We start from the raw sequence: 26503 nt of genomic DNA, 5'->3' as shown, positions 1-26503 counted from the left end.
GGTAGGGCATGAAGAAAAAATTTGACATAGACATATCTTCGATATATTGAGGATTGACACATCGAGGTTTGACTGTTGTTTAAATGAACCGTCGGCCTTGTTGACCGTCGACAGCGCATGTCCACTTTTCATTGTATGATTGAATATCAACGTATCTTTCAGTTTCACGAAATGGCGACCAGGTCATGTGTAATTTCATTTGGATGATATGTGGGTCTGCACCCCTTCCACTTCATTTGGCTACTTCCAGAATAAAAATGCTGAGAAAACATTTTAACAAATATAAGTGAGGTACGCTTGACAGTGTTAAACATTAGGCATAAATGTACTGTAAAAATAGTGGTCAAATTACACTGCAATTTTACAAGATTATATTTTTATTAAATATTTTAAATTCTTGTGTCGTATAGAAGCCGTTTTGTCCAGCCACATTTCCATAATGTTTCTGGAGAGATTCAGAGATACACGGCGTGCTATAGTTGGTAACATATTAAATAATTTTGTCCTTATGTATGTGAATGGCAGCTCACGGTGTCACTGCAGAATACCAAGAGTTGCGGCGACTCTTGTTGCGTATGTGACCCTGGCTTTAGTTTCGTGATAGATAACTGGAATATGTCGTGGGCATATAGTCTTTAACTTTGTATCAGTGTTAGTTTGACGTTAGATGATTGGAACGTCTCATAGACGTTGAGGAAGGATTTGGTGCTGTTTATTACGTGCGTAGGAGCATATCTTAATTCTGTGGTGTTGCAAGCAATTGTTGCACCATTACAACTGTTTGCTGATATTTGACGGGTTGATAAATAATGTAGTGAAATATACAGCACAAAATGAACGAAAAACTTTTTAGAGATTTTTTTAAAAAAATGAAACAAAAGTGAAAGAACGTAAAATAATGAGGAAAATCCTAGGACCAAGAACTAAAGATGGTGTGAATTATTCACAACCCAATGCAGAAATATATAAAAATATCTCCAAAATTAGAAAGAATGGACTCAAACAGGTTATCGCACAATATACATACATTTTTAAAGAACAAAACTACAAGACCGAACTGGTACAAACAGACGGAAAAAGACCTGAGAGAATTAGGGTCTCCAAATCTACAAGACAGAAATGAAATCAGAAAAATCACAAACACACGGGGTTTTGAGGAAGAAGAGAGAAAAAGTAACCGACTACGTGGTCTACACAATGAAAGCTAGCCCATTCCTTGATTATGAATGAATACTGGATGAAAAGGAAGGCCAACAAATGTTGATTACGCATAGTCCTAAGTGATACATCCGCGAAGAAGAAGAAACAAAAGCAATCGAACGATATCGATTGTCAGTATTAACACTACTTGTACTTGAGTGCTTTGACAAGTAATAATGTTTTCGTTGGTCTGTTGACATATAGCTGAAAGTGTTGAGGGGAGTGTACTTTGAAAAGAAGGTTTACGTTTCATGTAACTGATGGAGCGGTCCAGTTGAATGTATCATGGCTGCTACATAACAGTAGAAATGAATCGAGCCCTTATCCAAGCACTTGGTTTGGATTATTGAATTTTAGTAGTGTACAGTTAGTTGCCAGCAGAAATTCGTTTTTATCGTTATGTTTACCACGGCCCCTCGAAATATATGTGGTAGATACCACTATAGCCGACTTAGCAGTTTGATTCGTGGATGTAAGAAGGACAATTCCTTTTTAGGATGTTGTAATGTAGTTGGATTCCAAAATCACGTTCATCATTCGAGTATTCAGACGTTTACTGCACAAAAACATTTGTCTTTATTGCATACACGTTCTCATCGATGCATTAGAATTTTGAGTAGCCTTAATACTTACAGGTGTTTTCACAAGACATCTGTCGACAATGAAAAACCGAATAAACCGTTCCCAAAGGTTCTATACATACAGAATCCATTCTCTTGGTTAATGAATAAATTAGATTTTGGTATTTTGAAAAATACCTGGGATCCACAGTTCAATGAATCGGAATTTAAACGTGGAGCAAAACAGGTAGGCACTCTTCAGTGAAATGTAATTTTAGTAGTAACAACGTCTTATAATTGAAGTGTCCGCTGCTGAAATCTGTACATGTTACAAAAGGCGGTGTCAACTATATCCCAACTGATTTGTCAAGATTTGAGGGATGGACTGGCTGGTCTTCTAACAAGGAAAGCAACAACCAAACTAATCCACGACATTGAAACATCATGGAGCGATGAGCAAAGGCGTCTTATTGGGATAGAACCAGAAGATATTCAGGTTGCTGTTCCACGGAGAGTTAACTTTCAGACCATAGTGGGTGAGAGGAAATTACGTTGACTTTATATATTTGTTTAAAATAAGAACTTAATCCCAAAAATAATAGTGTATTTGCCTTTAACTAAAGTGAAGTAATTTCTGTTGTTGTTGTGGTCTTCAGTCCTGTGACTGGTTTGATGCAGCTCTCCATACTAATCTATCCTGTGCAAGATCCTTCATCTTCCAGTACCTACTGCAACCTACATCCTTCTGAATCTGCTTAGTGTATTCATCTCTTGGTCTCCCTCTACGATTTTTACCCTCCACACTGCCCTCCAATGGTAAATTTGTGATCCCTTGATTCCTCAGGACATGTCCTACCAACTGATCCCTTCTTCTAGTCCATTTGTGCCACAAACTTCTCTTCTCCCCAGTCCTATTCAATACCTCCTCATTAGTTATGTGATCTACCTACCTAATCTTCAACATTCTTCTGTAGCACCATATTTCGAAAGCTTCTATTCTCTTCTTGTCCAAACTATTTATTGTCCATGTTTCACTTTCATACATGGCTACACTCCATACAAATACTTTCTGAAACGACTTCCTGACACTTAAATCTATACTTGATGTTAACAAATTTCTCTTCTTCAGAAACGCTTTCCTTGCCATTGCCAGTCTAAATTTTATATCCTCTCTACTTCGACCATCATCAGTTATTTTGCTCCCCAAATAGCACAACTCCTTTACTACTTTAAGTGTCTCATTTCCTAATCTAATTCCCTCAGCATCACACGATTTAATTCGACTACATTCCATTATCCTCATTTTGCTTTTGTTGATGTTCATCTTATACCCTCCTTTCAAGACACTGTCCATTCCGTTCAACTGCTCTTCTAAGTCCTTTGCTGTCTCTGACAGAATTACAATGTCATCGGCGAACCTCAACGCTTTTACTTCTTCTCCATGGACTTTAATACCTACTCTGAATTTTTCTTTTGTTTCCTTTACTGCTTGCTCAATATACAGATTGAATAACATCGGGAAGAGGCTGCAACACTGTCTCACTCCCTTCCCAACCACTGCTTCCCTTTCATGCTCCTCGACTCTTATAACTGCCATCTGGTTTCTGTACAAATTGTAAATAGCCTTTCGCTCCCTGTATTTTACCCTTGCCACCTTCAGAATTTGAAAGAGAGTATTCCAGTCAACATTGTCAAAAGCTTTCTCTAAGTCTACAAATGCTAGAAACGTAGGTTTGCCTTTCCTTACTCTTTCTTCTAAGATAAGTCGTAAGGTCAGTATTGCCTCACGTGTTCCAACATTTCTATGGAATCCAAACTGATCTTCCCCGAGGTCGGCTTCTACCAGTTTTTCCATTTGTCTGTAAATAATTCGCGTTAGTGTTTTGCAGCTGGGACTTATTAAACTGATAGTTCGGTAATTTTCAGCACCTGCTTTCTTTGGGATTGGAATTATTATATTCTTCTTGAAGTCTGAGGGTATTTCGCCTGTCTCGTACATCTTGCTCACCAGATGGTAGAGTTTCGTCAGGACTGGCTCTCCCAAGGCCATCAATAGTTCTAATGGAATGTTGTCTACTCCCATGGCCTTGTCTCGACTCAGATCTTTCAGTGCTCTGTCAAACTCTTCATGCAGTATCATATCTCCCATTTCATCTTCATCTACATCCTCTTCCATTTCCATAATATTGTCCTCAAGTACATCGCCCTTGTATAGACCCTCTATATACTCCTTCCACCTTTCTGCTTTCCCCTCTTTGCTTAGAACTGGTTTTCCATCTGAGCTCTTGATATTCATACAAGTGGCTCTCTTTCCTCCAAAGGTCTCTTTAATTTTCCTGTAGGCTGTATCTATCTTACCCCTAGTGAGATAAGCCTCTATTTCCTTACATTTTTTCTCTAGCCATGCTTGCCTAGCCATTTTGCACTTCCTGTCGATCTCATTTTTGAGACGTTTGTATTCCTTTTTGCCTGCTTCACTTACTGCATTTTTATATTTTCTCCTTTCGTCAATTAAATTCAATATTTCTTCTGCCACCCAAAGATTTCTACTAGCCCTTGTCTTTTTACCTACTTGATCGTATGCTGCCTTCACTACTTCATCCCTCAAAGCTACCCATTCTTCTTCTACTGTATTTCTTTCCCCCATTCTTGTCAATTGGTCCCTTATGCTCTCCCTGAAACTCTGTACAACCTCTGGTTTAGTCAGTTTATCCAGGTCCCATCTCCTTAAATTCCCACCTTTTTGCAGTTTCTTCAGTTTTAATCTACTGTTCATAACCAACAGATTGTGGTCAGAGCCCACATCTGCCCCTGGAAATGTCCTACAATTTAAAACCTGGTTCCTAAATCTCTGTCTTACCATTATATAATCTATCTGATACCTTTTAGTAATTTCTATTAGTCTGATAACTAGGCTGACAAATGACAATGTGTAAATATATTACAGTAGTAGTGGAATGTCCACATGTTTATATCAATACTAACAGGAGATGAAAATACCTGCCTTTTTGCTTTCCTTTTTTTGAGTCCAGCATTCATAATTGTTGCACTCTTGGTCAGCGGTCTGATTTGATGCAGCTCGCCATGCTATCTACGCTGTGCAAGATGCGTCTCCACTTAACTAATTCAACCTAATGCCACTTGAACCTTCTTACTGGAGCCCAGTTCAAATTTTACCCCCTGCATTATAAAACTTGCTGTTCTTCAGTGTCTCAGGATGTGTCCCAGCAATTCATTGATATACCGTAAAGTTCTTTTCTCATATATTTGATTCAGTAGGTCTACATTTTCATTTGTTATTTGATATAGGCCTATCCTAATCTCAGCATTCTTCTGTGACTCCAGATTTTGAAAGTTTCTGGATAAGGATAAATATTCTGTAAGAGTCATTGGTTTGGACCAGTGACTTAGTAAACATGTGATAAATGCCTAAAGCAAATGGCGATTATAAAGTGATATTGTTGACAATTTTTTCTAATGGAGGATGTCAAATCGAACACCTTTCAGCCGTCTAATTTCCGAACTGTTATTGTATTTGGCTGCCAGTTTTGGTGATTTATTATGCTATCTTCAGGCACCCGGACTGACATGTAGGAAGATTCCAACCTTGGTTCCAGTCAAAATAGGGGCCAGCATTCTAATACTGGTATTTGTAAATTTCTGCTTGATACAGTGATCACTTCAGCCATCATTAGCTTCAAATGGGTTAAGCCACAGACCAGTCTGGCACCACAGTCAGGTTTTTCTAGTTACAAATTCAATGGCTTCACCAGCCAACAATCAAGCTGCTACATTCCAACCTAACCTAGAGTTCATGTGAAGCTACAGTTCCCCCTGTCACCACAATCAGATGTTTTTGCTTCACATTTGTTGGCTTCAGTAACTAACAACAGAACTATGAGTATATGAAGCAAAAGGTGATGTCACAGTAGTCATTGATCAAATCTAAAGACTTGTATCAAATATTCATCGTGACCCAGGCTTCTCCTTGTCTATACAGTCTATTGTTCATGTGTCACATATGTTCATGGCTACACTCGAGACCTCGCTCTTAAAATTTGCATTATTTGTTACTGTTGCAAGTCTGCATTTAGACACACTACTTTCACCATTGTCAATTACGTCACTCCAAAAATGACTTTACTATCTCATTCCCTAATTTAATTCGACTATGTCCCTAGTTTTGTTTTACTTCTGTTGACTTTCATCTTAGAACCTCTGTCAAAGACATTGCCCATGCCATTCAGCTGATTTCCGCAAATTAGGTGTATCTAACAGAATTAAATTGTCCTCAGCAAACTTTAAGCTTCTTATTCTCACATATGTAAATTTATTTTCGAGATTTCCCTTTAGTGCTTGCTCAATGTACAGGTTGAATAACATAGGGGATAGGCTGTAGTTTGATTTCATTATCTTCTCTATTATTGTCTCCCCTTCACATCCTTCTGCTAACATACTCTGCAGCTTGGTTTCTGTGCAAGCTATAGATAACTTTTGACTCCATATCTTTTATCCCTGCTGCTTTCAGATTTTCAACGAATGTTTCCTAGTTGAGTTCTACATATTCTTTGTTGTTTACTCCGTAGAAGTGAGCCCATCTTTAGCACATTCAAATCCACCAATCCTGTAGATATACTTACAGTGTGATTGTTGGTTGTTTAAGGTCGCAGTTCTGCAGATCCATTTTAAGTCTGAAGTGATCTTAATAAATAACAAACAATTTTTGAGTAACATTTGTTATTGTTAAAGTCAATATTGTGAACATGTTATTTACTAAAATTGAAAAATCAGAATCACTGGCTTAACTAACCCAACATTTCCTGAAACTGCACACACAACTGTCACTTTGCAGCAGAGGCTGCTGCTTTAATTTTGTGACATCATTTCTATGTCATCAAATAAGCCCTAAACTGAGTCATAAGACACGTCATGAATCTGACATAAGTTTATAGTTTTAAGTTATGCTGATGGCCAATTATGTGGGTAATTTCAGTGCTTCCAAATGTAGTAGTGCCTTACAAACTGCCACTTCTGTTTGCAAATGTGTGTTTTATAATATTAGTCTTAGCCTCCTTCCCCTCCGCCTCGATGTGTCCATCTTGTCCACCCCCCACCCCCACCCCCACCCTTTCTCACTTCGAGCATTTATTATTGTTAGTGCAAATAAAATCTTGATTGACAACTGAAGTCATTTAAAATGAATGGGTTAATTGGTTAGTATCATTGGTATATAAAGTATGACAACTGCTGGATCTGTGAGGATAGTAGCTTCAATGACAGTACTTTGTATAGTTTTAATCTGCAAACACACAGGATTACAAAGTTTCATGTGATTCATATTCCGTAGTAGTATTCTAAACATAAGCCGATAAGCCATAAATACAGCTTTCATGTAGGCCTAGTCTATTAAACAAGACAAAATAGCACATTTTCATGTGTACAAGTTTTGCGTAAAATTTTACATAAGGAAAAAGAATATAAATGAGAGTAACAATTTCTGTAATGATTTAAATTACCTGCTATCAAAGTTAAAACTGACTGAAAGAGAGAATGAATACACACTTTTTCACAGTGCGGCACTTTCTTTTGTGCAACCGGTTTTAGTAGAAAACCTGTACCTTGTTGCTTAAAAAACTGAATACAACATTTCTCTATTATGTATTATGTGTATATTTATGCATTATATATATTTAAAAAAATATGGAGCCTGTGACTGTCAAATGTTTATTAGGGTATTGTGTAAAAATTTGAAATAAATTGGTTGACTCTTAGAGATTTTTGCAAACAATGTTTTCTCTGTATATAAAACTAGCCTTTTCCCTACCGCTTCTCCTGATATGTGTTAGGCACATATGTTGCACACATCTCCTCCTCTTCTCTCCCCTATTGTATTTCTGGCCATCTGTCCACCTCATCCTACCCCCTCTATCTGTCCACTACCGATTGTCCTCCTCCTCCTCCTTTACCCCTCCCTCTGTCCATTTCTCCTCTACCTTCTTTCTGCACATTTCCTCTTCCCTCTGTGTCTGTGCATCCTCTCCTCCCCCCTCTCCATCTCCTGCAGAACCCATATATATTCTCATCGTCACCCTCCCTCTGTCAAAATCCTCCTCCTCTTTCCCAGTCTGTCTATCCCCTCCTCTATCCATCTCAATATTGCCACCACTATACCCATCCACACGCGCCATGCAGGTCAGAATGTAGGCCTATATAAGGGACTTGAAAACACTCTTTTGCCCCTGGCAAAAGAGGTCGATAATGCAAGCTGATATTACTCCAACACATTGTGCAGGGCACCCTTCACATTGAGGGCTGGCAAACTGTTTCTTGCCCCCGACATTTTGTCTTACCTGCAAGTTGATAAGATTGGCTGATACTGTTCCCACACAACACTCATTCTGTGGAGGGCAAACTATATGCTAAGGGCTGGGGAAAAAAAAAACAAACACATTTTTGCTCATATATATCTGCTCGGAAAGTTATGAACTCCACAGTGCTGATTCTTGTGAAGTATACTGTTCTTGTGCCAAATTTGGTTGACATCAATCCAGTGGTTTGGGAGGAGATCCCAGACATACGTACAGTCAGCCTCCCTCCTCTCCCCCCCCTCCCCAACCACCACCGCCACTTTGCTTGCATTCAAGTATATTACATATAATGCACACATCTTGTGGCCTGTCTCCTGTCCCTCTCCCAGCCCATCTCCTTGCCTCCAGATATGTCCATCTCCTTTTCCTTCCCCTGCCCATCACCTCTCTCTGCCATCTCCTTCTCCCCATACTCTCTTTCTTTACATCCTCTCCTACCTCTCTCTCTCCCTCCCTATCTACCCCATTCTGCTCCCCCCCCCCCCCCCCTCTCCTCTATCTTATCCTCTGTCCATCTCGACCTTTCTCCAGGCTTGTGTACTTTCACAAGAGATAGCTAAAACAGGGTGGTATTACTGCAGTGCATTTCTCATGCCGCATGGGCTATATGCTAAGGGCTTGGAAACCCTTTTCCTCACATGACGTGTGGGCTGCCTTGCAAAGCAGGCCAATACTACTCCAGCGCAACGTGGGCTGGGAAACTGTTTCTTGCCCCTGATGTGTAGATTGCCCAGCTAAGCAGGTTCATAAGATTCCCATGCAGCATACCTGTGGTGCAATTCAGTCAATGCAGCAGGAGCTTAAACATCATGTTTGTGTCCCCATAAATATTAGAGCTAGAGCATTATAAGCCCCTGTATGTTGGTCCTCTCAGGATAAGCAGTTTGTGTGTCGGATTTGGCCAACTTGGGTCCAGTGGCCTGTGAGTAGTTCTTATACATACATAAAAATTAACCGTATTTGTAGTGTAATATTAAAAAGACTTCATTTCCATGCATTTCTGAGAACACCATTGAAATTATGAAAGTCTTACAAAGATCCCAGGCAATTTCTGTATGCTGAGTGGAACTGCGCCAAGTGCCTACAATGCAGTTTTGTAAATGTGTCTATGGCAGTGCCTCTTCATAGCTCTATAGACAGCTATTGTTTTTGCCTACAGCTGTTTGTGCTTCACAGCTGAAAGCTATCAAAAGCAATGCTAGGTGTCAGTGATTTCCTCAAGTTGACTCAACTCTAGGAGTGTCTTGGTAGTAAAGAATAAATTCATTAAAACTTAATGAATGATGCAGCATTTTTTATGCATCTCCATGTTTATCATGTAATATCCCATGAAGTATGTATCATACAGTGATATATTTGTGTAGGTACATTCAGTGGCGTATGTGAATATTGTCTGTGAAAGTGTCGTGCACAATGTGGCAGTTGTTCTTGCATCTCAGTGTTTGACATTATATCTCCTAAATTATGATAGGCAACTGGTTCTTAACCCCACAGCAATTGTTGCCTGGCAATAAGGGATATGTGTATCAAGTTTGTCCAGTGGTTAATTTTTATATGTATGGACATAGATATATAGCCTTTTCTCCGCAGCTTTGACTGCGTATGTTCAACAAATATATCATTCTCATCTCATCCCCACACTCTGTTGCATATCTTCTTGCAACCTCTTTCATCTCCTCTCTTTATTTGTCCATCTTCTTTGCCCCCCCCCCCCCCTCCCTGTGTCCGATCACATATTCATCCCCCATCCTCTGTCCATACACTTCTCCTCCTCTTCCTTTCCCACCTGCCCATTATGCATGTACTCCTCATCTCCCCTCACTCTCTGCCCGTCTGTCCTCTCCCCACTCCCCCACCCCACTAATTGCCCATCTCATCCTCCTCCCTCTCTGTCCACCTCTTCTTCCCTCTGTCCATCTACTCATCTTCCATATTTCTCTGGCCATCTCATCCTCTCCATCTCCCATTCTCTTTGTCCACTTCTGCGCCCTGCCCCCTTTCTTCATTCATCGTGTCTTGCTCCCCACTCCCTAGTCATCTCCTCCTGCCCCCCCTCTGTACACCACCTCACCTCATCCTATCCAGCTCCTCTTTCCCCTTGCCCTATCCACCAGTTTCTCCCCTCTCTGTCCCTTAATCCCCCCTCACCCTATGAATCTCCCCTGTTGTCCTATACATCCCAACCTGCCCTCCCTCTATCCATCTCAACCAACCTCCTCTGCATGTGTGCCGCTACAAAACAGATTGATCAAGCAAGCTGATACTACTCCATCCCAACAGGCTTGTAGGGCAGCCTACACAAATGGAACTGGAAAATTGTTTCTTGCCACTGACATGTAGGCTGCCTTGCATAACACATCCATAAGGCAGAGCAATACTATTCCCACACCACACACGTTGTGCAGGGCAGCCTGTATGGCAGGAGCTGGACATTTTGACAGTATCTCCACGTGTATTGAAGCTAGTAGGTTTCTTACCTCGCAGTGTTGCTACTCTTGAAGTTTTCAGTTTGTGTACCAAATTTGGCTGAAATTGATGATGTTTGGGAGGAGATCCTGGACAGGCATCATTACACTGTTTGATTTAAATATGTCTGCTTGTGTCTGTATATGTGTGGATGGATATGTGTGTGTGTGCAAGTGTATACCCGTCCCTTTTTCCCCCTAAGGTAAGTCTTTCCGCTCTCGGGACTGGAATGACTCCTTACCCTCTCCCTTAAAACCCACATTCTTTCGTCCTTCCCTCTTTCCTGATGAGGCAACAGTTTGTTGCGAAAGCTTGAATTTTGTGTGTATGTTTGTGTGTCTGTCGACCTGCCAGCACTTTCATTTGGTAAGTCACATCATCTTTGTTTTTAGGTATATTAAAAAATATTTATATAATAGAGGGAAACATTCCACGTGGGAAAAATATTTAAAAAGAAAGATGATGAGACTTACCCAACAAAAGCGCTGGCAGGTCGATAGACACACAAATAAACACAAACATACACACAAAACTCTAGCTTTCGCAACCAACGGTTGCCTCGTCAGGAAAGAGGGAAGGAGAAGGAAAGACAAAAGGATTGGGTTTTAAGGGAGAGGGTAAGGAGTCATTCCAATCCCGGGAGCGGAAAGACTTACCTTAGGGGGAAAAAAGGACAGGTTTACACTGGCACACACACACATATCAATCCACACATACACAGACACAAGCAGACATTTGTAAAGGCAAAGAGTTTGGGCAGAGATGTCAGTCGGGACGGAAGTACAGAGGCAAAGATGATGTTGAAAGACAGGTGAGGTATGAGCGGCGGCAGATTGAAATTAGCGGAGATTGAGGCCTGGCGGATAGCGAGAAGAGAGGATATGCTGAAGGGCAAGTTCCCATCTCCGGAGTTCTGACAGGTTGGTGTTAGTGGGAAGTATCCAGATAACCCGGACGGTGTAACACTGTGCCAAGATGTGCTGGCCGTGCACCAAGGCATGTTTAGCCACAGGGTGATCCTCATTACCAACAAACACTGTCTGCCTGTGTCCATTCATGCGAATGGACAGTTTGTTGCTGGTCATTCCCACATAGAACGCTTCACAGTGTAGGCAGGTCAGTTGGTAAATCACGTGGGTGCTTTCACACGTGGCTCTGCCTTTGATCGTGTACACCTTCCGGGTTACAGGACTGGAATAGGTGGTGGTGGGAGGGTGCATGGGACAGGTTTTACACCGGGGGCGGTTACAGGGGTAGGAGCCAGAGGGTAGGGAAGGTGGTTTGGGGATTTCATAGGGATGAACTAAGAGGTTACGAAGGTTAGGTGGACGGCGGAAAGACACTCTTGGTGGAGTGGGGAGGATTTCATGAAGGATGGATCTCATTTCAGGGCAGGATTTGAGGAAGTCGTATCCCTGCTGGAGAGCCACATTCAGAATCTGATCCAGTCCCGGAAAGTATCCTGTCACTAGTGGGGCACTTTTGGGGTTCTTCTGTGGAAGGTTCCGGGTTTGAGGAGATGAGGAAGTGGCTCTGGTTATTTGCTTCTGTACCAGGTCGGGAGGGTAGTTACGGGATGCAAAAGCTGTTTTCAGGTTGTTGGTGTAATGGTTCAAGGATTCCGGACTGGAGCAGATTCGTTTGCCACGAAGACCTAGGCTGTAGGGAAGGGACCGTTTGATGTGGAATGGGTGGCAGCTGTCATAATGGAGGTACTGTTGCTTGTTGGTGGGTTTGATGTGGACGGACGTGTGAAGCTGGCCATTGGACAGGTGGAGGTCAACGTCAAGGAAAGTGGCATGGGATTTAGAGTAGGACCAGGTGAATCTGATGGAACCAAAGGAGTTGAGGTTGGAGAGGAAATTCTGGAGTTCTTCTTCACTGTGAGTCCAGACCATGAAAATGTCATCAATAAATCTGTACCAAACTTTGGGTTGGCAGGCCTGGGTAACCAAGAAGGCTTCCTCTAAGCGACCCATGAATAGGTTGGGTCCCACCACCACCTATTCCAGTCCTGTAACCCGGAAGGTGTACACGATCAAAGGCAGAGCCACGTGTGAAAGCACCCACGTGATTTACCAACTGACCTGCCTACACTGTGAAGCGTTCTATGTGGGAATGACCAGCAACAAACTGTCCATTCGCATGAATGGACACAGGCAGACAGTGTTTGTTGGTAATGAGGATCACCCTGTGGCTAGACATGCCTTGGTGCACGCCCAGCACATCTTGGCACAGTGTTACACCGTCCGGGTTATCTGGATACTTCCCACTAACACCAACCTGTCAGAACTCCGGAGATGGGAACTTGCCCTTCAGCATATCCTCTCTTCTCGCTATCCGCCAGGCCTCAATCTCCGCTAATTTCAATCTGCCGCCGCTCATACCTCACCTGTCTTTCAACATCATCTTTGCCTCTGTACTTCCGTCCCGACTGACATCTCTGCCCAAACTCTTTGCCTTTACAAATGTCTGCTTGTGTCTGTGTATGTGTGGATTGATATGTGTGTGTGTGCCAGTGTAAACCTGTCCTTTTTTCCCCCTAAGGTAAGTCTTTCCGCTCCCGGGATTGGAATGACTCCTTACCCTCTCCCTTAAAACCCAATCCTTTTGTCTTTCCTTCTCCTTCCCTCTTTCCTGACGAGGCAACCGTTGGTTGCGAAAGCTAGAGTTTTGTGTGTATGTTTGTGTTTATTTGTGTGTCTATCGACCTGCCAGCGCTTTTGTTGGGTAAGTCTCATCATCTTTCTTTTTAAAAAATATTTAGTTTGTCTCTATCCAAACATTTATTACAGTATCATGTATTGAAGTAAATTGGTCAAGAACTTTATCAGATTCTACTAACAATAGTAAACAGCATCTTATCTTTATGTAGTAATGTATATTGATGGAACTGGGTTGAAAATGGGGAGGGATGTGGAAGAGTTAAAAACAAGTAAACTAAAAGAACTAGACAAATGCCAAAATAAAAATCAAACATAATGTTGTTGTGATGTGCGTAAAATGGTTCCATTTGATCAGAGGATTGTGAAACAAATTCTATTTTGTGTAGGTAAAGTATATAGAGAGTTATCAATGCTTGTCAGTTAGCAGTAATTAAAACATCTTTTAAGTAAAAATAAGTCATTTTGATCTCTTGCTGCAGCAGAAATATCTCAGCCTTTTCTAAAATAATTGTCAGAATTAAGATCAGCAGTGCACTCATATGAAGCTTTGCAGGATTAGTTCATGGAAGCCATTCCGCCAAAAATTATTACCTCACTGTGAATAAGTTCTTAGTTCCTATAAATGTTAGGAAAGCTGGGGGTCAGTTCTAAAGGAGAAACCAAATGTCAAAACGTGAACCACATGAAGAAGCTGATAAAGCAAATACAAGTAAAATAACTATATGAAAAGGATGTATAATTTTAAGTAGCTTTATGTAGTGCTTACGTTACAACAGAACCAATATTATTATGTAAAAATTTAGTTAATGAATGACTTTTTGGCCATGTATTAGGTTTTAAAAAATCAACATTGTCCAAAAATATCCATCATGATATGTTTCAGAACAGAAGTTTTGTGACGTGGACATGATTTTTGTCGCCCTGAAGACAGCTGAACACAAAAGTTCAAGTGCCTTGATCTTCATTGAAATACTAGCAAGGTAAGATGACTCACCAACCTCAAATGAATAAAAATTAATTAATAAAATGCTACATATATACATGTTACAGAACTAATAATATAACAGGAGTTACAGCAACCCATGTTTAAAAAACCAACTTTCTACACAATTGATTGATGCCACACACAAACAAAGGCAGACAGAAATACTTGTTTTTGGTATCACAGGTCCCTTCATCCAGCAAAGAGAGGACAGAATTGGATGAAGTAAGTCAGCCCTGTAGCCAAGGAAAACAAAACTATGACAGTGAGAGGAAAATTGTATAATGAGGTGAAGTTAACAGATCACGGGTAAAGTGGGACAGAAGGTTAGATAGCTACAGAAAAAATAAGAAATCGGTAAATATTGGAGAAGAAAAAACCAAAAAGTATGGGGTGAATTATAAGAGGGGCAAAAAGTTCCTGAAGATTATGGGGAAGAAGATGACAGAAGCAGATGAATCTAATAGAAATCACATACTCTACAAGTAAGGAAATAATTAAATTGATGGGTGCCAAAACACATTATGGATCAAATGCCAAAAAACAAATTTCTGATAACTACTGCAGATCTTGAGGACAAGATTGATGAGATACAGACTGTACTCCATGACAAGGAACTGAGTACTTCCTGTATTATGTATCTGTTTTCAATTTGTCATTATGGACGAATTAGTGATCCTCCTGCAAACAATGAGTTAGGCCATTCCAGTGCTACTTCCAAAGTACACAAGTGCTTGGAATGGTTGTCAGCTTCCTTTCAGCGAAGTGCTGTGAGTATAGACTAATTGTCAGGTAGCCCTATTACACACACGCTAACCACTTGACGGCTCCTGCCTGTAGGTGTGAAGCCAGGGCAGTACGTTTGCATACGTCACAACATGGCTAGCTGGCTGCCTGCCTGTGCCCCAACTGTTTGTCCATAGCCTTGTGACTGCCCTTGCCAGTGTCCAACACGTAATTACAAACAAAGGAATGAGTTAGGTAAGATCATATCATCTGACCAGCAGAGGCAAAGAAAAGTTACTCAAGGAAATTGGTGAGACTGGCCCTATTTTTGGGCACATTTAAATCACAACCTGGATTGAGAATTTGGGTGATTCATTCCAGCCCAGAGCTGTGTTGCAAAACATACACATCTTTCTTAGTTTTGAATACAATTGGTTTTAAGGAGCAGGACTTGAGGGAGGCTGGGATGTGGTAGAGTCGGCATGTGGCGTGGGCAGTCTTATAAACAACTGGTAAATTTAGGAGGAGGGGGGTATTGGTGAGCGACTGTGTTCTTACACAGTACACCAGCACAGCATTGTATAACAAGTATACTAATTCGGTACTGAATAGCAGTGCTAACAACTATGGTGTACTAATGCAGAAATGAGAGTACAATCTTTTTCATTATTCCACTTTTAAAAATGTATTTTGGCTTTAAATGTTCACTCTATTCACTTCCATGCTTTCCAGTCCATTGTCAGCTGTATCCCTAAGTTGTTCCCCTGCAACTATGTAAATCACATTGGATCAAGTGTGGCATATCACACTATTTAATCGTATCTAAAAACAAAGATTCTGTAACTTACCAAACGAAAGCATTGGTATGTTGACAAAAACACAAATTTCATTCTTTTTCATTATTCCGTTCGTCTTTCCCTCTCTCCTGATGAAGCAACCTTGGACTGAAATTTGTGTGTTTTTTATTGTCTCCTATCAACATACCAACACTTTTGTTTGGTAAGTTACAGAATCTTTGTTTTTAGATATATTTTTCCCACGTGGAATGTTTCCCTCTATTATATTCACGCTATTTAATCAACTACATTTGAACACAGTTTCTGGTATAGCCTCTGCCATTGGTTCTATGGATTAGCACCAGTTATCATCCCTACCACTTTCATATCCATTACATGTAATTAGGATATTCCATTACCAGTAGGGCAAGCAACCCATTTCACAAGCAATCACAAAACACTGTTACTATTTTTAGAATCATAATCATGTAAGAACCAGTTATAGCTGTCTGGTATCGATGGATACCTGGAAAAATCTCATCTGTTACTGATAGGGAGTTGGTGTAACTGTTTTATGGCTTTCATGAGTGACTGTTGGGTAGAATAAGGCAGAACAAAAGCTGTATTCCTACAAGTCGTGAATCACACACACAGCCAACTACTTGCCTGAGAACATCATGTGCTATGCAATTCCTTTTGAAACAAATACATCATCATCATCAGCATCTTGTTTGTCTAAAAGCACTCCCAAAGTGTTCTGAAAATTGTCACAGGGAATTTGCTGCTACTTAAAGTTCAGGTTAAATAGTTTATTTCCACAGCTCTGTATGTAAAAGTGGCACCAAGAAAAGTCTGTAAGAGGGTTGATGTATGTTAGGGAGAATGGCCCACTTGGACAAATGAAGTGTTTACATGTGATATTCCACAGATAGGGCACAGCTATAGACCTATTGTGCTCTCTGCTTATGTTTCTTGTTAAACTGGTGGGCAGTAGTATGGCATACACAACTGCTGAATATGTCAACATGCTTTTGATCTTTCTTACATCTGATAACAGCACTGGAATTGCTGTTAGTGAATATGCTGCCAAGTATCTAGAGCAACATTATCAAGATTTCCAGCTTTGCAAGACAAGTTCTCCCCCCTTCACTGAATAGAGATTATCTACAGACTAGCAGTACTCCAGAGCTACCGTATTTACTCGAATCTAAGCCGCACTTTTTTTCCGGTTTTCGTAATCCAAAAAACCGCCTGCAGCTTAGAATCGAGTGCAAAGCAAGCAGAAGTTATGAAAAATGTCGGTACATGCCACCACAACTAACTTCTGCCGCCGAATATATGTAGCGCATGCTTTGTAGGCACAAGGATAAATACTGGCGCCAAAATCTCAGCGTCAGTAAATAAATAAAAAAAAAAAGTGGAAGACGAGCTTTTTTTTTCTCCGCCGCGAGTTTCGACCACTGCATTTTCATACATTATCCAACGAAGTAAATACAAATTCCGTATTGTTCATCTTCGAATGTAGCACAATTTCAGTGTACTACGAAAATCTGACTGGCAAGACTGTTTGGGATGTTTGTCAATATGGCCAACTCTACGTTCTGAATTTTTTCCTATCTGTGAGAACAGATGGTTGCTAATAGGAAACTGATGAAATTTGAATCATATACAGTATTCTCTTCACCATAAGAATTATACGAATATAAACATTTTGCCATGTATTCTTTCGTGTTTGCTGCTATCTCATTTAAATCCTGTCTGCCTAATAAACTACGAAACTAGAGTGAGACAACAGCAAACGCGGAAGAATATACGTATCGTGTCATGTTTATATTCGTATTATTCTTATGCCTAATAGTGATACAGTCAGAAATGAAGCACGGCAAGTGACTAGATTTTTAAATCTAAAATGACTCTAATTTCTGTGCAGAATTTGATGTAATAAAGAAGTGACCGCAAAGATTTTCAAACGGAGAAAAATTTTCGCCTAACTTTCGTTCAGAACATGTTCTATCATACGCAGTCTATTATTTGATTCTTGTTGATCATTATCAAAGAAAGCAGCAGTGTAAGTAACAACAAATTGTGGTCTCTTGCCATTGTTTCGCTAATGAGACGATTCCTTTTTTTTTTTTTTTTTTTTTTTTTTTTTTTTTTTTTTTTTTTTAATTGTACGCGGTGGTAGCGCGCACAAAAGCAAGCCGTGCCGCGAGCCGCGACAGGCCGTAAACACGCACTATCAGAATGCGACAAACAATGCATGACACAATGCAGTAATGCATTTTCAGCTTAGAGTGACGCAAACACCTATAACAAAGAAAACGACATTTATCAGATCAAAGCAAAATAAGCAATCAACTCATATCAGACGAAGCACGTGAAAAAGGAAGGGTACCCGTATAAATACGGACGGAGCGCCTGACGCATAGCAATGGTTACGTGGTAAAGCTTAACTGCTAAGCTTAGACTCGAACCAAACTACTGTAGCTGTATCGTCATTCATTCGACCTAAATTGTGTCTCATATTACAATGGACAAACTTTGTTTCGATTTGGAGGTGCGGCCTAAAACTTTTCTCTCCCCTTGAATTTCGAGTCTCAAATTTCAGGTGCGGCTTAGATTCGGGAATTTTTTTTTCCTTTAATTCGACTCTCATTTTTCAGGTGCGGCTTAAATTCGAGTAAATACGGTAACCAAGAACTGATTCTAGAAGCTATACACCAAGTATGTTAGGAAAGTACTCATGAGGTGGTAGGGAAACTGCATGTTTCACATGTTGCACAATGAAGGGTTACGTCCCTATCATTATTTGTTACAATGCCAACATCCTTTCTGCAGATGCCAGTTGGTGAAAGGTTCCAACAATAATAGGGAGCCAATAATGACTTAATAAAAATTGTAATATAGTCTGATTAAGCAGCATTCACACATGACTATATCTTAATATGCTTAGTGCCTTCCATTGACATGTTAACCCACACATTACTAGTGTCTGTGGATACATCAATGTGTGGGCCAGAATATTGGGGCAGTATTGCAGGTCCGCACCTGTTGCTGGATTGGTTGACTAAGTGAATCTATGATGCATTTATCACAATTTGCCTTAAGATATTCTACTTCTTATTGAGCAGAGGTTGTGCACCAATATGACGGTGCACCTACAAATTTTGGAAGAAATGTGCAACAGTATTTAAGTCGAGGCTTTACCAGGAAATGGATTGGCCATGGAGGTTGTGTGTTCCATCTTCCGCATTTGTCTGGCCTAAATTCCATTTATATCTTCCTGTATGTGGAAGAGCATGTTTATTCTTCTCTGCCAATGAATGTGAAATAGCTGGTACTGTACTTCTATGCTGCTCTTCTAACTTGTTTTAGAGAAGCAAGACCCTGCAGATCACTAATGTTTAGGGATGCAGGGAGGTCGCTTTAAGCATTTGTTCTGAAGGCTGCGTCTTATGTGGAAGACATGTTGTCACTGATGGCGTATTTAAAAGTACTGCAATTGCTGCTGCTATATAACTACATTTAGTATGTTTAACATCTCCTCATTGATAAGTTTTGTAATTATTTCTATCATATAATTATGATAAAAATTACCTTACTGATTATTACTCTCGATGAATATTTATGACATGATTGTTATGTTTAGTGTTTTAAAAGGTCTACAGTACAGTATTAGTGGGTGGATCAAAAATAGAAACCGCGTAGGCCTGTAATCAAACTCAAGTAGTCCAATGCAAAACACTACCCACTGCATTCACTGGAGAGCACAGATGTATTGAACTGAATGAAGATACTTGTCTTATATTTGATAAGAGTGTAGCCCAATTGCCTGCCTTTGGCATTGATTTTCTACCAAAAAATAAGCATGGGGTTAAATTATTGTACTTTTAGTATGCAAGGAACTGCGTTGCGATGTCAGGGTGCAAACATTTTGGTTCACTCTGAATACATGCATATATTAGAAAAATTAGTTTTAATCACATTCACTATTTTGTGTTTGCACTTTGTTTGTAGTAGCTAAGTGAGATTTTTGTTGCTAAAGGAAGGATATTTTGTTTTATAGTGTCATCAGCCTGTACTACACTTGCTTTATAATTTTGAACTTTGTATAATAAGCAGCAGCAGCACAGAAATGTAAACAGAATATCCTCCTTCATGTGGCAAAAAGAAATAAAGCAAATTAGAAATGGCAGAAGAGAGGGAAGGCAACTTTTTCTGAAATACTTAAAACCACACACACATTATCAGACTGCAATCCTCAATCAGTCCAAGGACATTTTTTGGTCACTTACCACTTCTGGGAAAGTAGCCAACTTTAAACTAGTTTCCACCATAACTAACTGCATAAATGAGCCCAGTGAAAGGCAAGCGTATCTCACCTTCAATAGTATCATGCTTAAGCCACTGCTTTGGTGTTCAAACTAGCCTTCAAACTATCGATCTTAAGGTGTGTCTATCTTTACTTTGCAAGTACCACTCTCTGCCCAATCAGTTTGTGTGACGTTGATTCTTTGTTTTTGTAAGTTTTCTTTCAACAATAACACAAAATTATCATCAAAATGGTAAACTGTATATTTATATGCTTTGAATTCTTGATTTCAGATTTCATAGAAATTATACAGAAGGAAGATTACCAGACTGGACCGTCTCACTGTTCCGTGTAACTCGATTTGATATACGCCCAGTTCCTGCAGGGTAATGGCACCACAACTGCAAGATTTTAACTTGTTTTGTGTCTGTCTCAGACAAATTGTTGTAATTCATAGTTTGAAAAATGAGCTAAATATAAAAGTATTACGATGAGTTACCTTTATTTTTGAACTGAGCACACTACCTTCTTGTAGAGGCAGTTTTTATACAGCTAAAAGTAATTTCTGAGAATGTTTTATTCCTTCTGAATTCCTAAAATTATGAAAATAATTACTTATTTGTGCACAATTCAGTACATCGCACAACTGACTTGTTGAGTTAGAAAACATTCATTTATGAGCAATATGATTACCATCAATGGCACACAACTAACACATCACTATTTGTTGACACCAATATGTAAATGTAACACTACTCAGGTAACAGAATCTGTCAAATCACACATGGAAGAGGAGCTTTTATCTTTATAGAAATGTGAAAATATTGGAATGAATGCATATATACTGTAACATTGTGCAACATAACATTCATTTCAATGACTGCTTCACAGCCTATCAACACTAGCTTTTCAGAACTGTGCAGGTAGGAACTCTCCCCGCAATATCATTCAGAAGGACGGTTCAAACCCATGTCCGGCCATACAGATTTAGGTTTCCTGTGACGGCCCTGAATCGCTTCAGGCAAATGCCGGGATGGTTCCTTTGAAAGAGCACGGCCGATTTCCTTCCCTAATCCGAGCTTGCGCTCCGTCTCTAATGACCTCGTTGTCAATGGGATGTTAAACACTAATCTCCTTCTCCCCCCGCAATATATCCCACATTCCTGTAACCCTCTTGGGCTCACTCTTCAGTAGTCATTGTCCTTTACCCATCTATCTACTTCCAATTCCAGCATTACACAGTCCTCTATACTTCTCTCCTTTTCTGCTGCCCGTCCTTCCCAGCCTAACCTCCCAATGGCACCTTGATGCCCTACCCTCTTCCCACCTCATGCCTGTATGCTCCCATAAGCAACACTTTACCATCCCCTACCCACCATGACCCTGCCTCCTCTCTACCCCCGCCAACCAGTTTGTTTCTCCTGTTGCACACTGCAGCTTTCAGTATGGCCTTGGCAACTGGAGATTGTCATCGTGTGTGTGGTGAGAGAGGGTTGCATTTACGTGAGTGTGTGTGTGTGTGTGTGTGTGTGTGTGTGTGTGTGTGTTGTCTAATTCTGATGAAAGCCTGTTTGGTTTAAAGCTTTATTGGACAATCTTTTTGTTGTGCCTGCTATATGGTAGCAAATATCCTTTTCATAGTATGTCAAACACCTTTCAGCTGTCCAATTGTCAACGTTTTACTACATCTTAAGGTTCCTGACCGACGTGTATGAATACTCTACTAATCAAAACAGGAGCTAGCAACACTGGTATTAGTAGATATCTACCTGCTACAGTGACCCAATGATTTAGTAAAATGCTGAAACTTGATGCCCAATAAAATAAGGTTGACAATTGACGGCTGAAATGTGTTCAATTTGACATCCTTATCGAGCAGCCGAGTCCCGCAACAATCTCTAAAAAGATGGTCATAAAAGACTGTCATTATTCCATCCTGGGTTTGCCATTGTTTGATCGTAGCAACTGAGGTATCCAGGCACAACTCATGACAGTGGCTTAGCCAATTCAATGATGCAGTGAGTGGTATGTTCGTTAAGAAAGTGTCTGTAATTACTAAATCGCTTGGTACACAGCATGCTATGAAAAGTGCAACAGGGATGGATGAGAATAGGTCTTAACAAGGAGACCACACAGCAATCAGATGTTTGTTATTTTTTATATTTATGGTATTTGAACTTCAGGAGTAGACTATTAATTTGCCAAAGCTGCTCAATGCAGTTCTTCAAAAATTCTCAAGAAAATCGGCCTTCAAATTTTCTGACTTTCCTTAATTCACAGATGTAGGTTGATGATTCTGATGGGCCACATGGCTCTATGGTAGAAAGTTCGCCTGCCAGTTGGGCGGCCTGGGTTTGATTGGCAAATGTAAACTTTAGAAATAAAGTTGAATCTTTTATCAGTATATCCTCCGTAAAATATATGAAGATGGAAAAAACTGATTTGTTATATTTTTTATTTTAAAACAAATGTTATAAACATCATTAATTATGAATTTATATTTGCAATGAAAATGAAATGTGTGTGTTAAGTAGTGAATTTTTCATAAAAATGACAAATGTGTTAATCAGAATACATTTCATAAATTTTAAATTTAAATGAAGTAGGTCAAGCACTTCAAACTTTTTTGGCAACGGAACCTTTTTGAAATATTTAATATTTTACAGAGCCCTAAAGTAAGCAAGACTTAAGTTTTGTATTAATCCTTCAATTATAATTATTCAATGAAAAACAGACAAAAATTGGTATATTATACAAACTGATTTCCCCTACATAATAAAAAACACACAATAATAGGTATATTATACAAACTGACTTCCACTACATAATAATAAACACACAATAATACAATAAACAAAATACAGTGTATTGATTCCACTGTAAATTGATAAAATTGTTCCCATTTAATGAGAGGCATGAAGCTGTTTCTACTTTTGGCTTCATAGAGGAGAGCTGAAGGCACGTCAAATTCAGCATCCAGTCTATTGCAGGATTTTGTCTTGCATATGCTGAGAATCCAGTTTCACACATTTAAGTTGTTGGGAACATGAGAAGAACAGTCTCAACCTGTGTGGGAAGTTGTAGATTTTTGGCACAGGGTTCATGATAAACATCCACAAGTGATACTGTTTTAAACAGTTAGTCCATGCTTGAATCTGATGCCATTTGTAACAAGGATTCATAGGTTTTGTTTGACATATTTTCTGGATTGTACTAAAGGATTCTGAACCCATGAATTCATTTTCCGTCTTTTTATTCTGCTCTTCAGGAAAATACATCTCTAAATATGATACATATCATGGAGACACTGGACCAATCCTTCAAATGTTTCATCTGGTAATTCTGCTGCCTCACCAAAGAACACATTGTTAAAAAGCTTTCTAGTTATCTCATCCAACGCTATCCAAAAATCTACTTTCTTTTTTTTAACACAGTTGTTAGTATTGAAAACTATTATCTCTTTTCATTGTAAAGATAATTTTAATTCATCAATTTTTCCAAAGATATCTGCCAAAAAAGCTAGTCTGAACAACCAAGTCACATCACTCAAATGGTCTTTTAATTTAAAAGAAATGTCATTCATAAAAGCCTGTATTTAGCTCTGAGTTTAAAGAATCTTGTTAAGGTCTTACCCTGAGGTAACCATGTAAACTTGTTGTTGAACAGTAATGTTGTGTGTCTGCTTCCATAATCTTCAAAACAGTTTGCACTGAAAAGTAACTGATTATCTTTACTTAATTAAGAACCAGTTTTAGATTTGGTGGCATCTTTATTGTGAGTGTTTGTTTATGAAATGGCTGGAATGACACTTTTTCTCAGTGATACTGCTCCTGCTGTTTTATCAGCCTTTGACCAATCTGTACAAATATTGATAATATCGTTCCAATCAAGGTGGTATATTTCAAACCAATTGTTTATCATGTAAAAATTTATTTTGCAGTAGTGTCAGTTGGCAGTGGTGCACACATAAGCAAAAGCAAATCATCTTCAAATGAATGTTTACATGGTTATCATAACATTATCAGCAAGATGGCCAGTCCAGTGTCATCAGTCCATCATTTGCAAGATGAATTTCTGTGAAAGCAATAAGCTAGTTCCTGTTTGATATAGCCTGCAAGAGCACTAATTCAACATGAAACAGTGTTGTTTGAAAGCGGACTGTAGAAAGATACTTTATAGATTTTTCATTGAGCATACATTGTGTTATGTCTGCTACACATTGTTTTATTATATTACCAGTGATAATGTATGCTTTGTCTTTTTTTTTTTAATAGCTGTTCTTTCGTATGTATAAAAAAAAATTGTTCATTCTGGTCTTTGTAATCAGGGTGTATACTTTCTAAATGTCAGTGCATCTTAGTAGGTACCATGGCAATATTTGGAAGTAGCTTGCTGTATAACATGCAGGGAAATGAGAATACTATGGGAAGCAAACTACCCACCATATAGCAGAGACTTAAGAGTCGCAGATAAGCCTATCTGTGACTCGGCATCTCCGTTATATGCTGAATTGCAGTCTATCCTTTCCATAATATTATCATTATTCCATCCTAGATTTTCCAGTGCATATGGTTGAGGCATTTGTCATATTTTCTTTTTATCACCTTTACTGATCATTAGATACCTTACTGCTTGAAACCATGGAGCCTGAAGTTGTTACAGCATCATCTTGAACGTTAGTCTAGATAGGAAATCTTTGAGGTTAATGCTGCATCTTCCGGATGAACCACCTTTGAACTTTCGATGCAAGATTTTGTTGCAGCATCTTTAAGCCAAAACTCTATCCCGTCTTTTAAAATCAAGAGTGTAAATTTACAATATGTCAGATGTAGAATATCATCTCCACAAAATATTAAATTTTACAACTATAGTCAACAACAAGCACAAATCAGATACGCAGCAGTCAGTGTGTAGTGCATGGTTTCGCCGTGCCAAATTTGAGTACACATTGCAATCGCAAAATCATGTAGAAACTATACTCTGTGCTACTTGGCATGGATTTATATAGCCCCAGGTGGTAAAGTATAGACAGCCAAATGCGAAAACTGCAAACCTCTTATCATAGCGTCACTGTGCATTCATTATTCTGCTTGTTGTCTGATTGTCAACTATTATGCATTGAAAGAAGAAGAGAAAAAAATTCTAAAACCAACATTGATACAATCTTTATAAGAGCTGTTTTTCGTCAGTGCATGATGAGGCTTGATGGGCTGTGTTCTTTAGGTTGGTATTATTTTGGCAGAGACCTCACGAAGCCTCCTGGGCTGCACATAGGACATAGTGGCTCATCGAAAAATTGTTATATCTGTAGTGAGTTAAACATGGTTGGAATACCTCAAAGTTTATTTTCTCGAGAATTTTTGAGTTACATCAGACTGCTTGGGATGAATAATATTTTAATTCTGAACCACATAAACTATAAGAACAAGAAAATTACAAAAAATCCAGTTGCCTTTTGGTTTCTTTAGTAAGACAGATCTCAAGACCCCTGATTTGGTAATTTTAATTATTTTGCTGAAAAGCAGTTTGTAAGGCCTCATGAGATCAAGCTCTGCCAATAAAAATAAGATATAGAACTTAATGAAACCTGCAGCATGGCACAGCTGATCTGAAGCCAACCCACAACAACAAAATTTACTACTTGATTGCTACTGCATCTACGGACTTAATGAGATTTGACTGGAAGGTCCAAGAGGACACTGGCAATATCTCAAAAGGACTCACCAACTGTTTGGACATAGATTTCTCCACTTAATAAGTCCAGAAATGGTCTCCTCCATACTTCAGTTTGAATCAAAGCATGAGAAGTGGTAGTGGCAACTCCAAAAACGACCTAAAAAACAGAATTAGCTAAAAGGTTATCTGGATAAAACTAGACCATATATGTGTATCATACCTCTGCCCCAATTGAATGCTTCAATATTGTAGGTCTTCAGGCTTTTGTGTGAAGGCATTGTCATGTTGGATAATCATGTTTTCTGCAGGTAATCCACACAGTCTCCATCAGGTGCTCTGAGACTGAATCCATTGTGGAATGGGTCCAGTATTTATGCCTCTGTGGGGCTAAACACTCATCAATGATCTGCGCCGCACCAGGCACTCCATCCGATGTACTACTAGCACTAGCTGTAGCTGTTCCGACTGCTGTGCATTTCCTTTTTGGCTGTTGTCAGTTAATAATTTTGTCATCTCTCATTCTGTTCTACCTCCCAAGTTGTACTGCGAGTTCAATCTTCTGACTTCAATCATTTAAGCTTTCCCATGGACTACGCTGTTCTATTACTGCAGCAGGTCATGTCAAATGCTCCGTCTGAGGCCTGCACCCGCTAGGAGCAGCTATCAGAGTATTTTCTGGCCATGAATGCCCAGTACCACTTGTGGGCGGAACAGATCATCAGAAGACAACAGCCAAAAAGTGTACAGCAGTCGGAACAGCTACAGCTGTAA

General features: G+C 39.5%; 1 protein-coding gene across 1 annotated transcript; it reads left to right on the top strand.

The window, feature by feature from the left end:
- Positions 1-1367: 1367 nt before the first annotated feature.
- Positions 1368-20550, top strand: LOC126100316 (m-AAA protease-interacting protein 1, mitochondrial-like). The gene is made up of 4 exons (XM_049910926.1): positions 1368-2007; positions 2098-2296; positions 14144-14240; positions 20350-20550. The coding sequence occupies exons 1-4, from the start codon at positions 1600-1602 to the stop codon at positions 20444-20446; spliced, it is 801 nt and encodes a 266-aa protein (XP_049766883.1). The 5' UTR covers positions 1368-1599; the 3' UTR covers positions 20447-20550.
- The last annotated feature ends 5953 nt before the right edge of the window (positions 20551-26503 follow it).

This window comes from Schistocerca cancellata, chromosome 9 (genome assembly GCF_023864275.1).
Source record: "Schistocerca cancellata isolate TAMUIC-IGC-003103 chromosome 9, iqSchCanc2.1, whole genome shotgun sequence".
NCBI lineage: Eukaryota > Metazoa > Arthropoda > Insecta > Orthoptera > Acrididae > Schistocerca > Schistocerca cancellata.
Note: the sequence above shows the minus strand (reverse complement) of the source record. Positions and strands in the feature narration are given on the sequence as shown.

Coding starts and splice junctions, on each gene's coding strand:
- LOC126100316 (XM_049910926.1), top strand. CDS start 1,600: ATGTTTACCACGGCCCCTCGAAATATATGTGGTAGATACCACTATAGC. Junction 2,008..2,097: donor TTAAACGTGGAGCAAAACAG/GTAGGCACTCTT, acceptor ATGTTACAAAAG/GCGGTGTCAACTATATCCCA. Junction 14,241..20,349: donor TTCATTGAAATACTAGCAAG/GTAAGATGACTC, acceptor TCTTGATTTCAG/ATTTCATAGAAATTATACAG.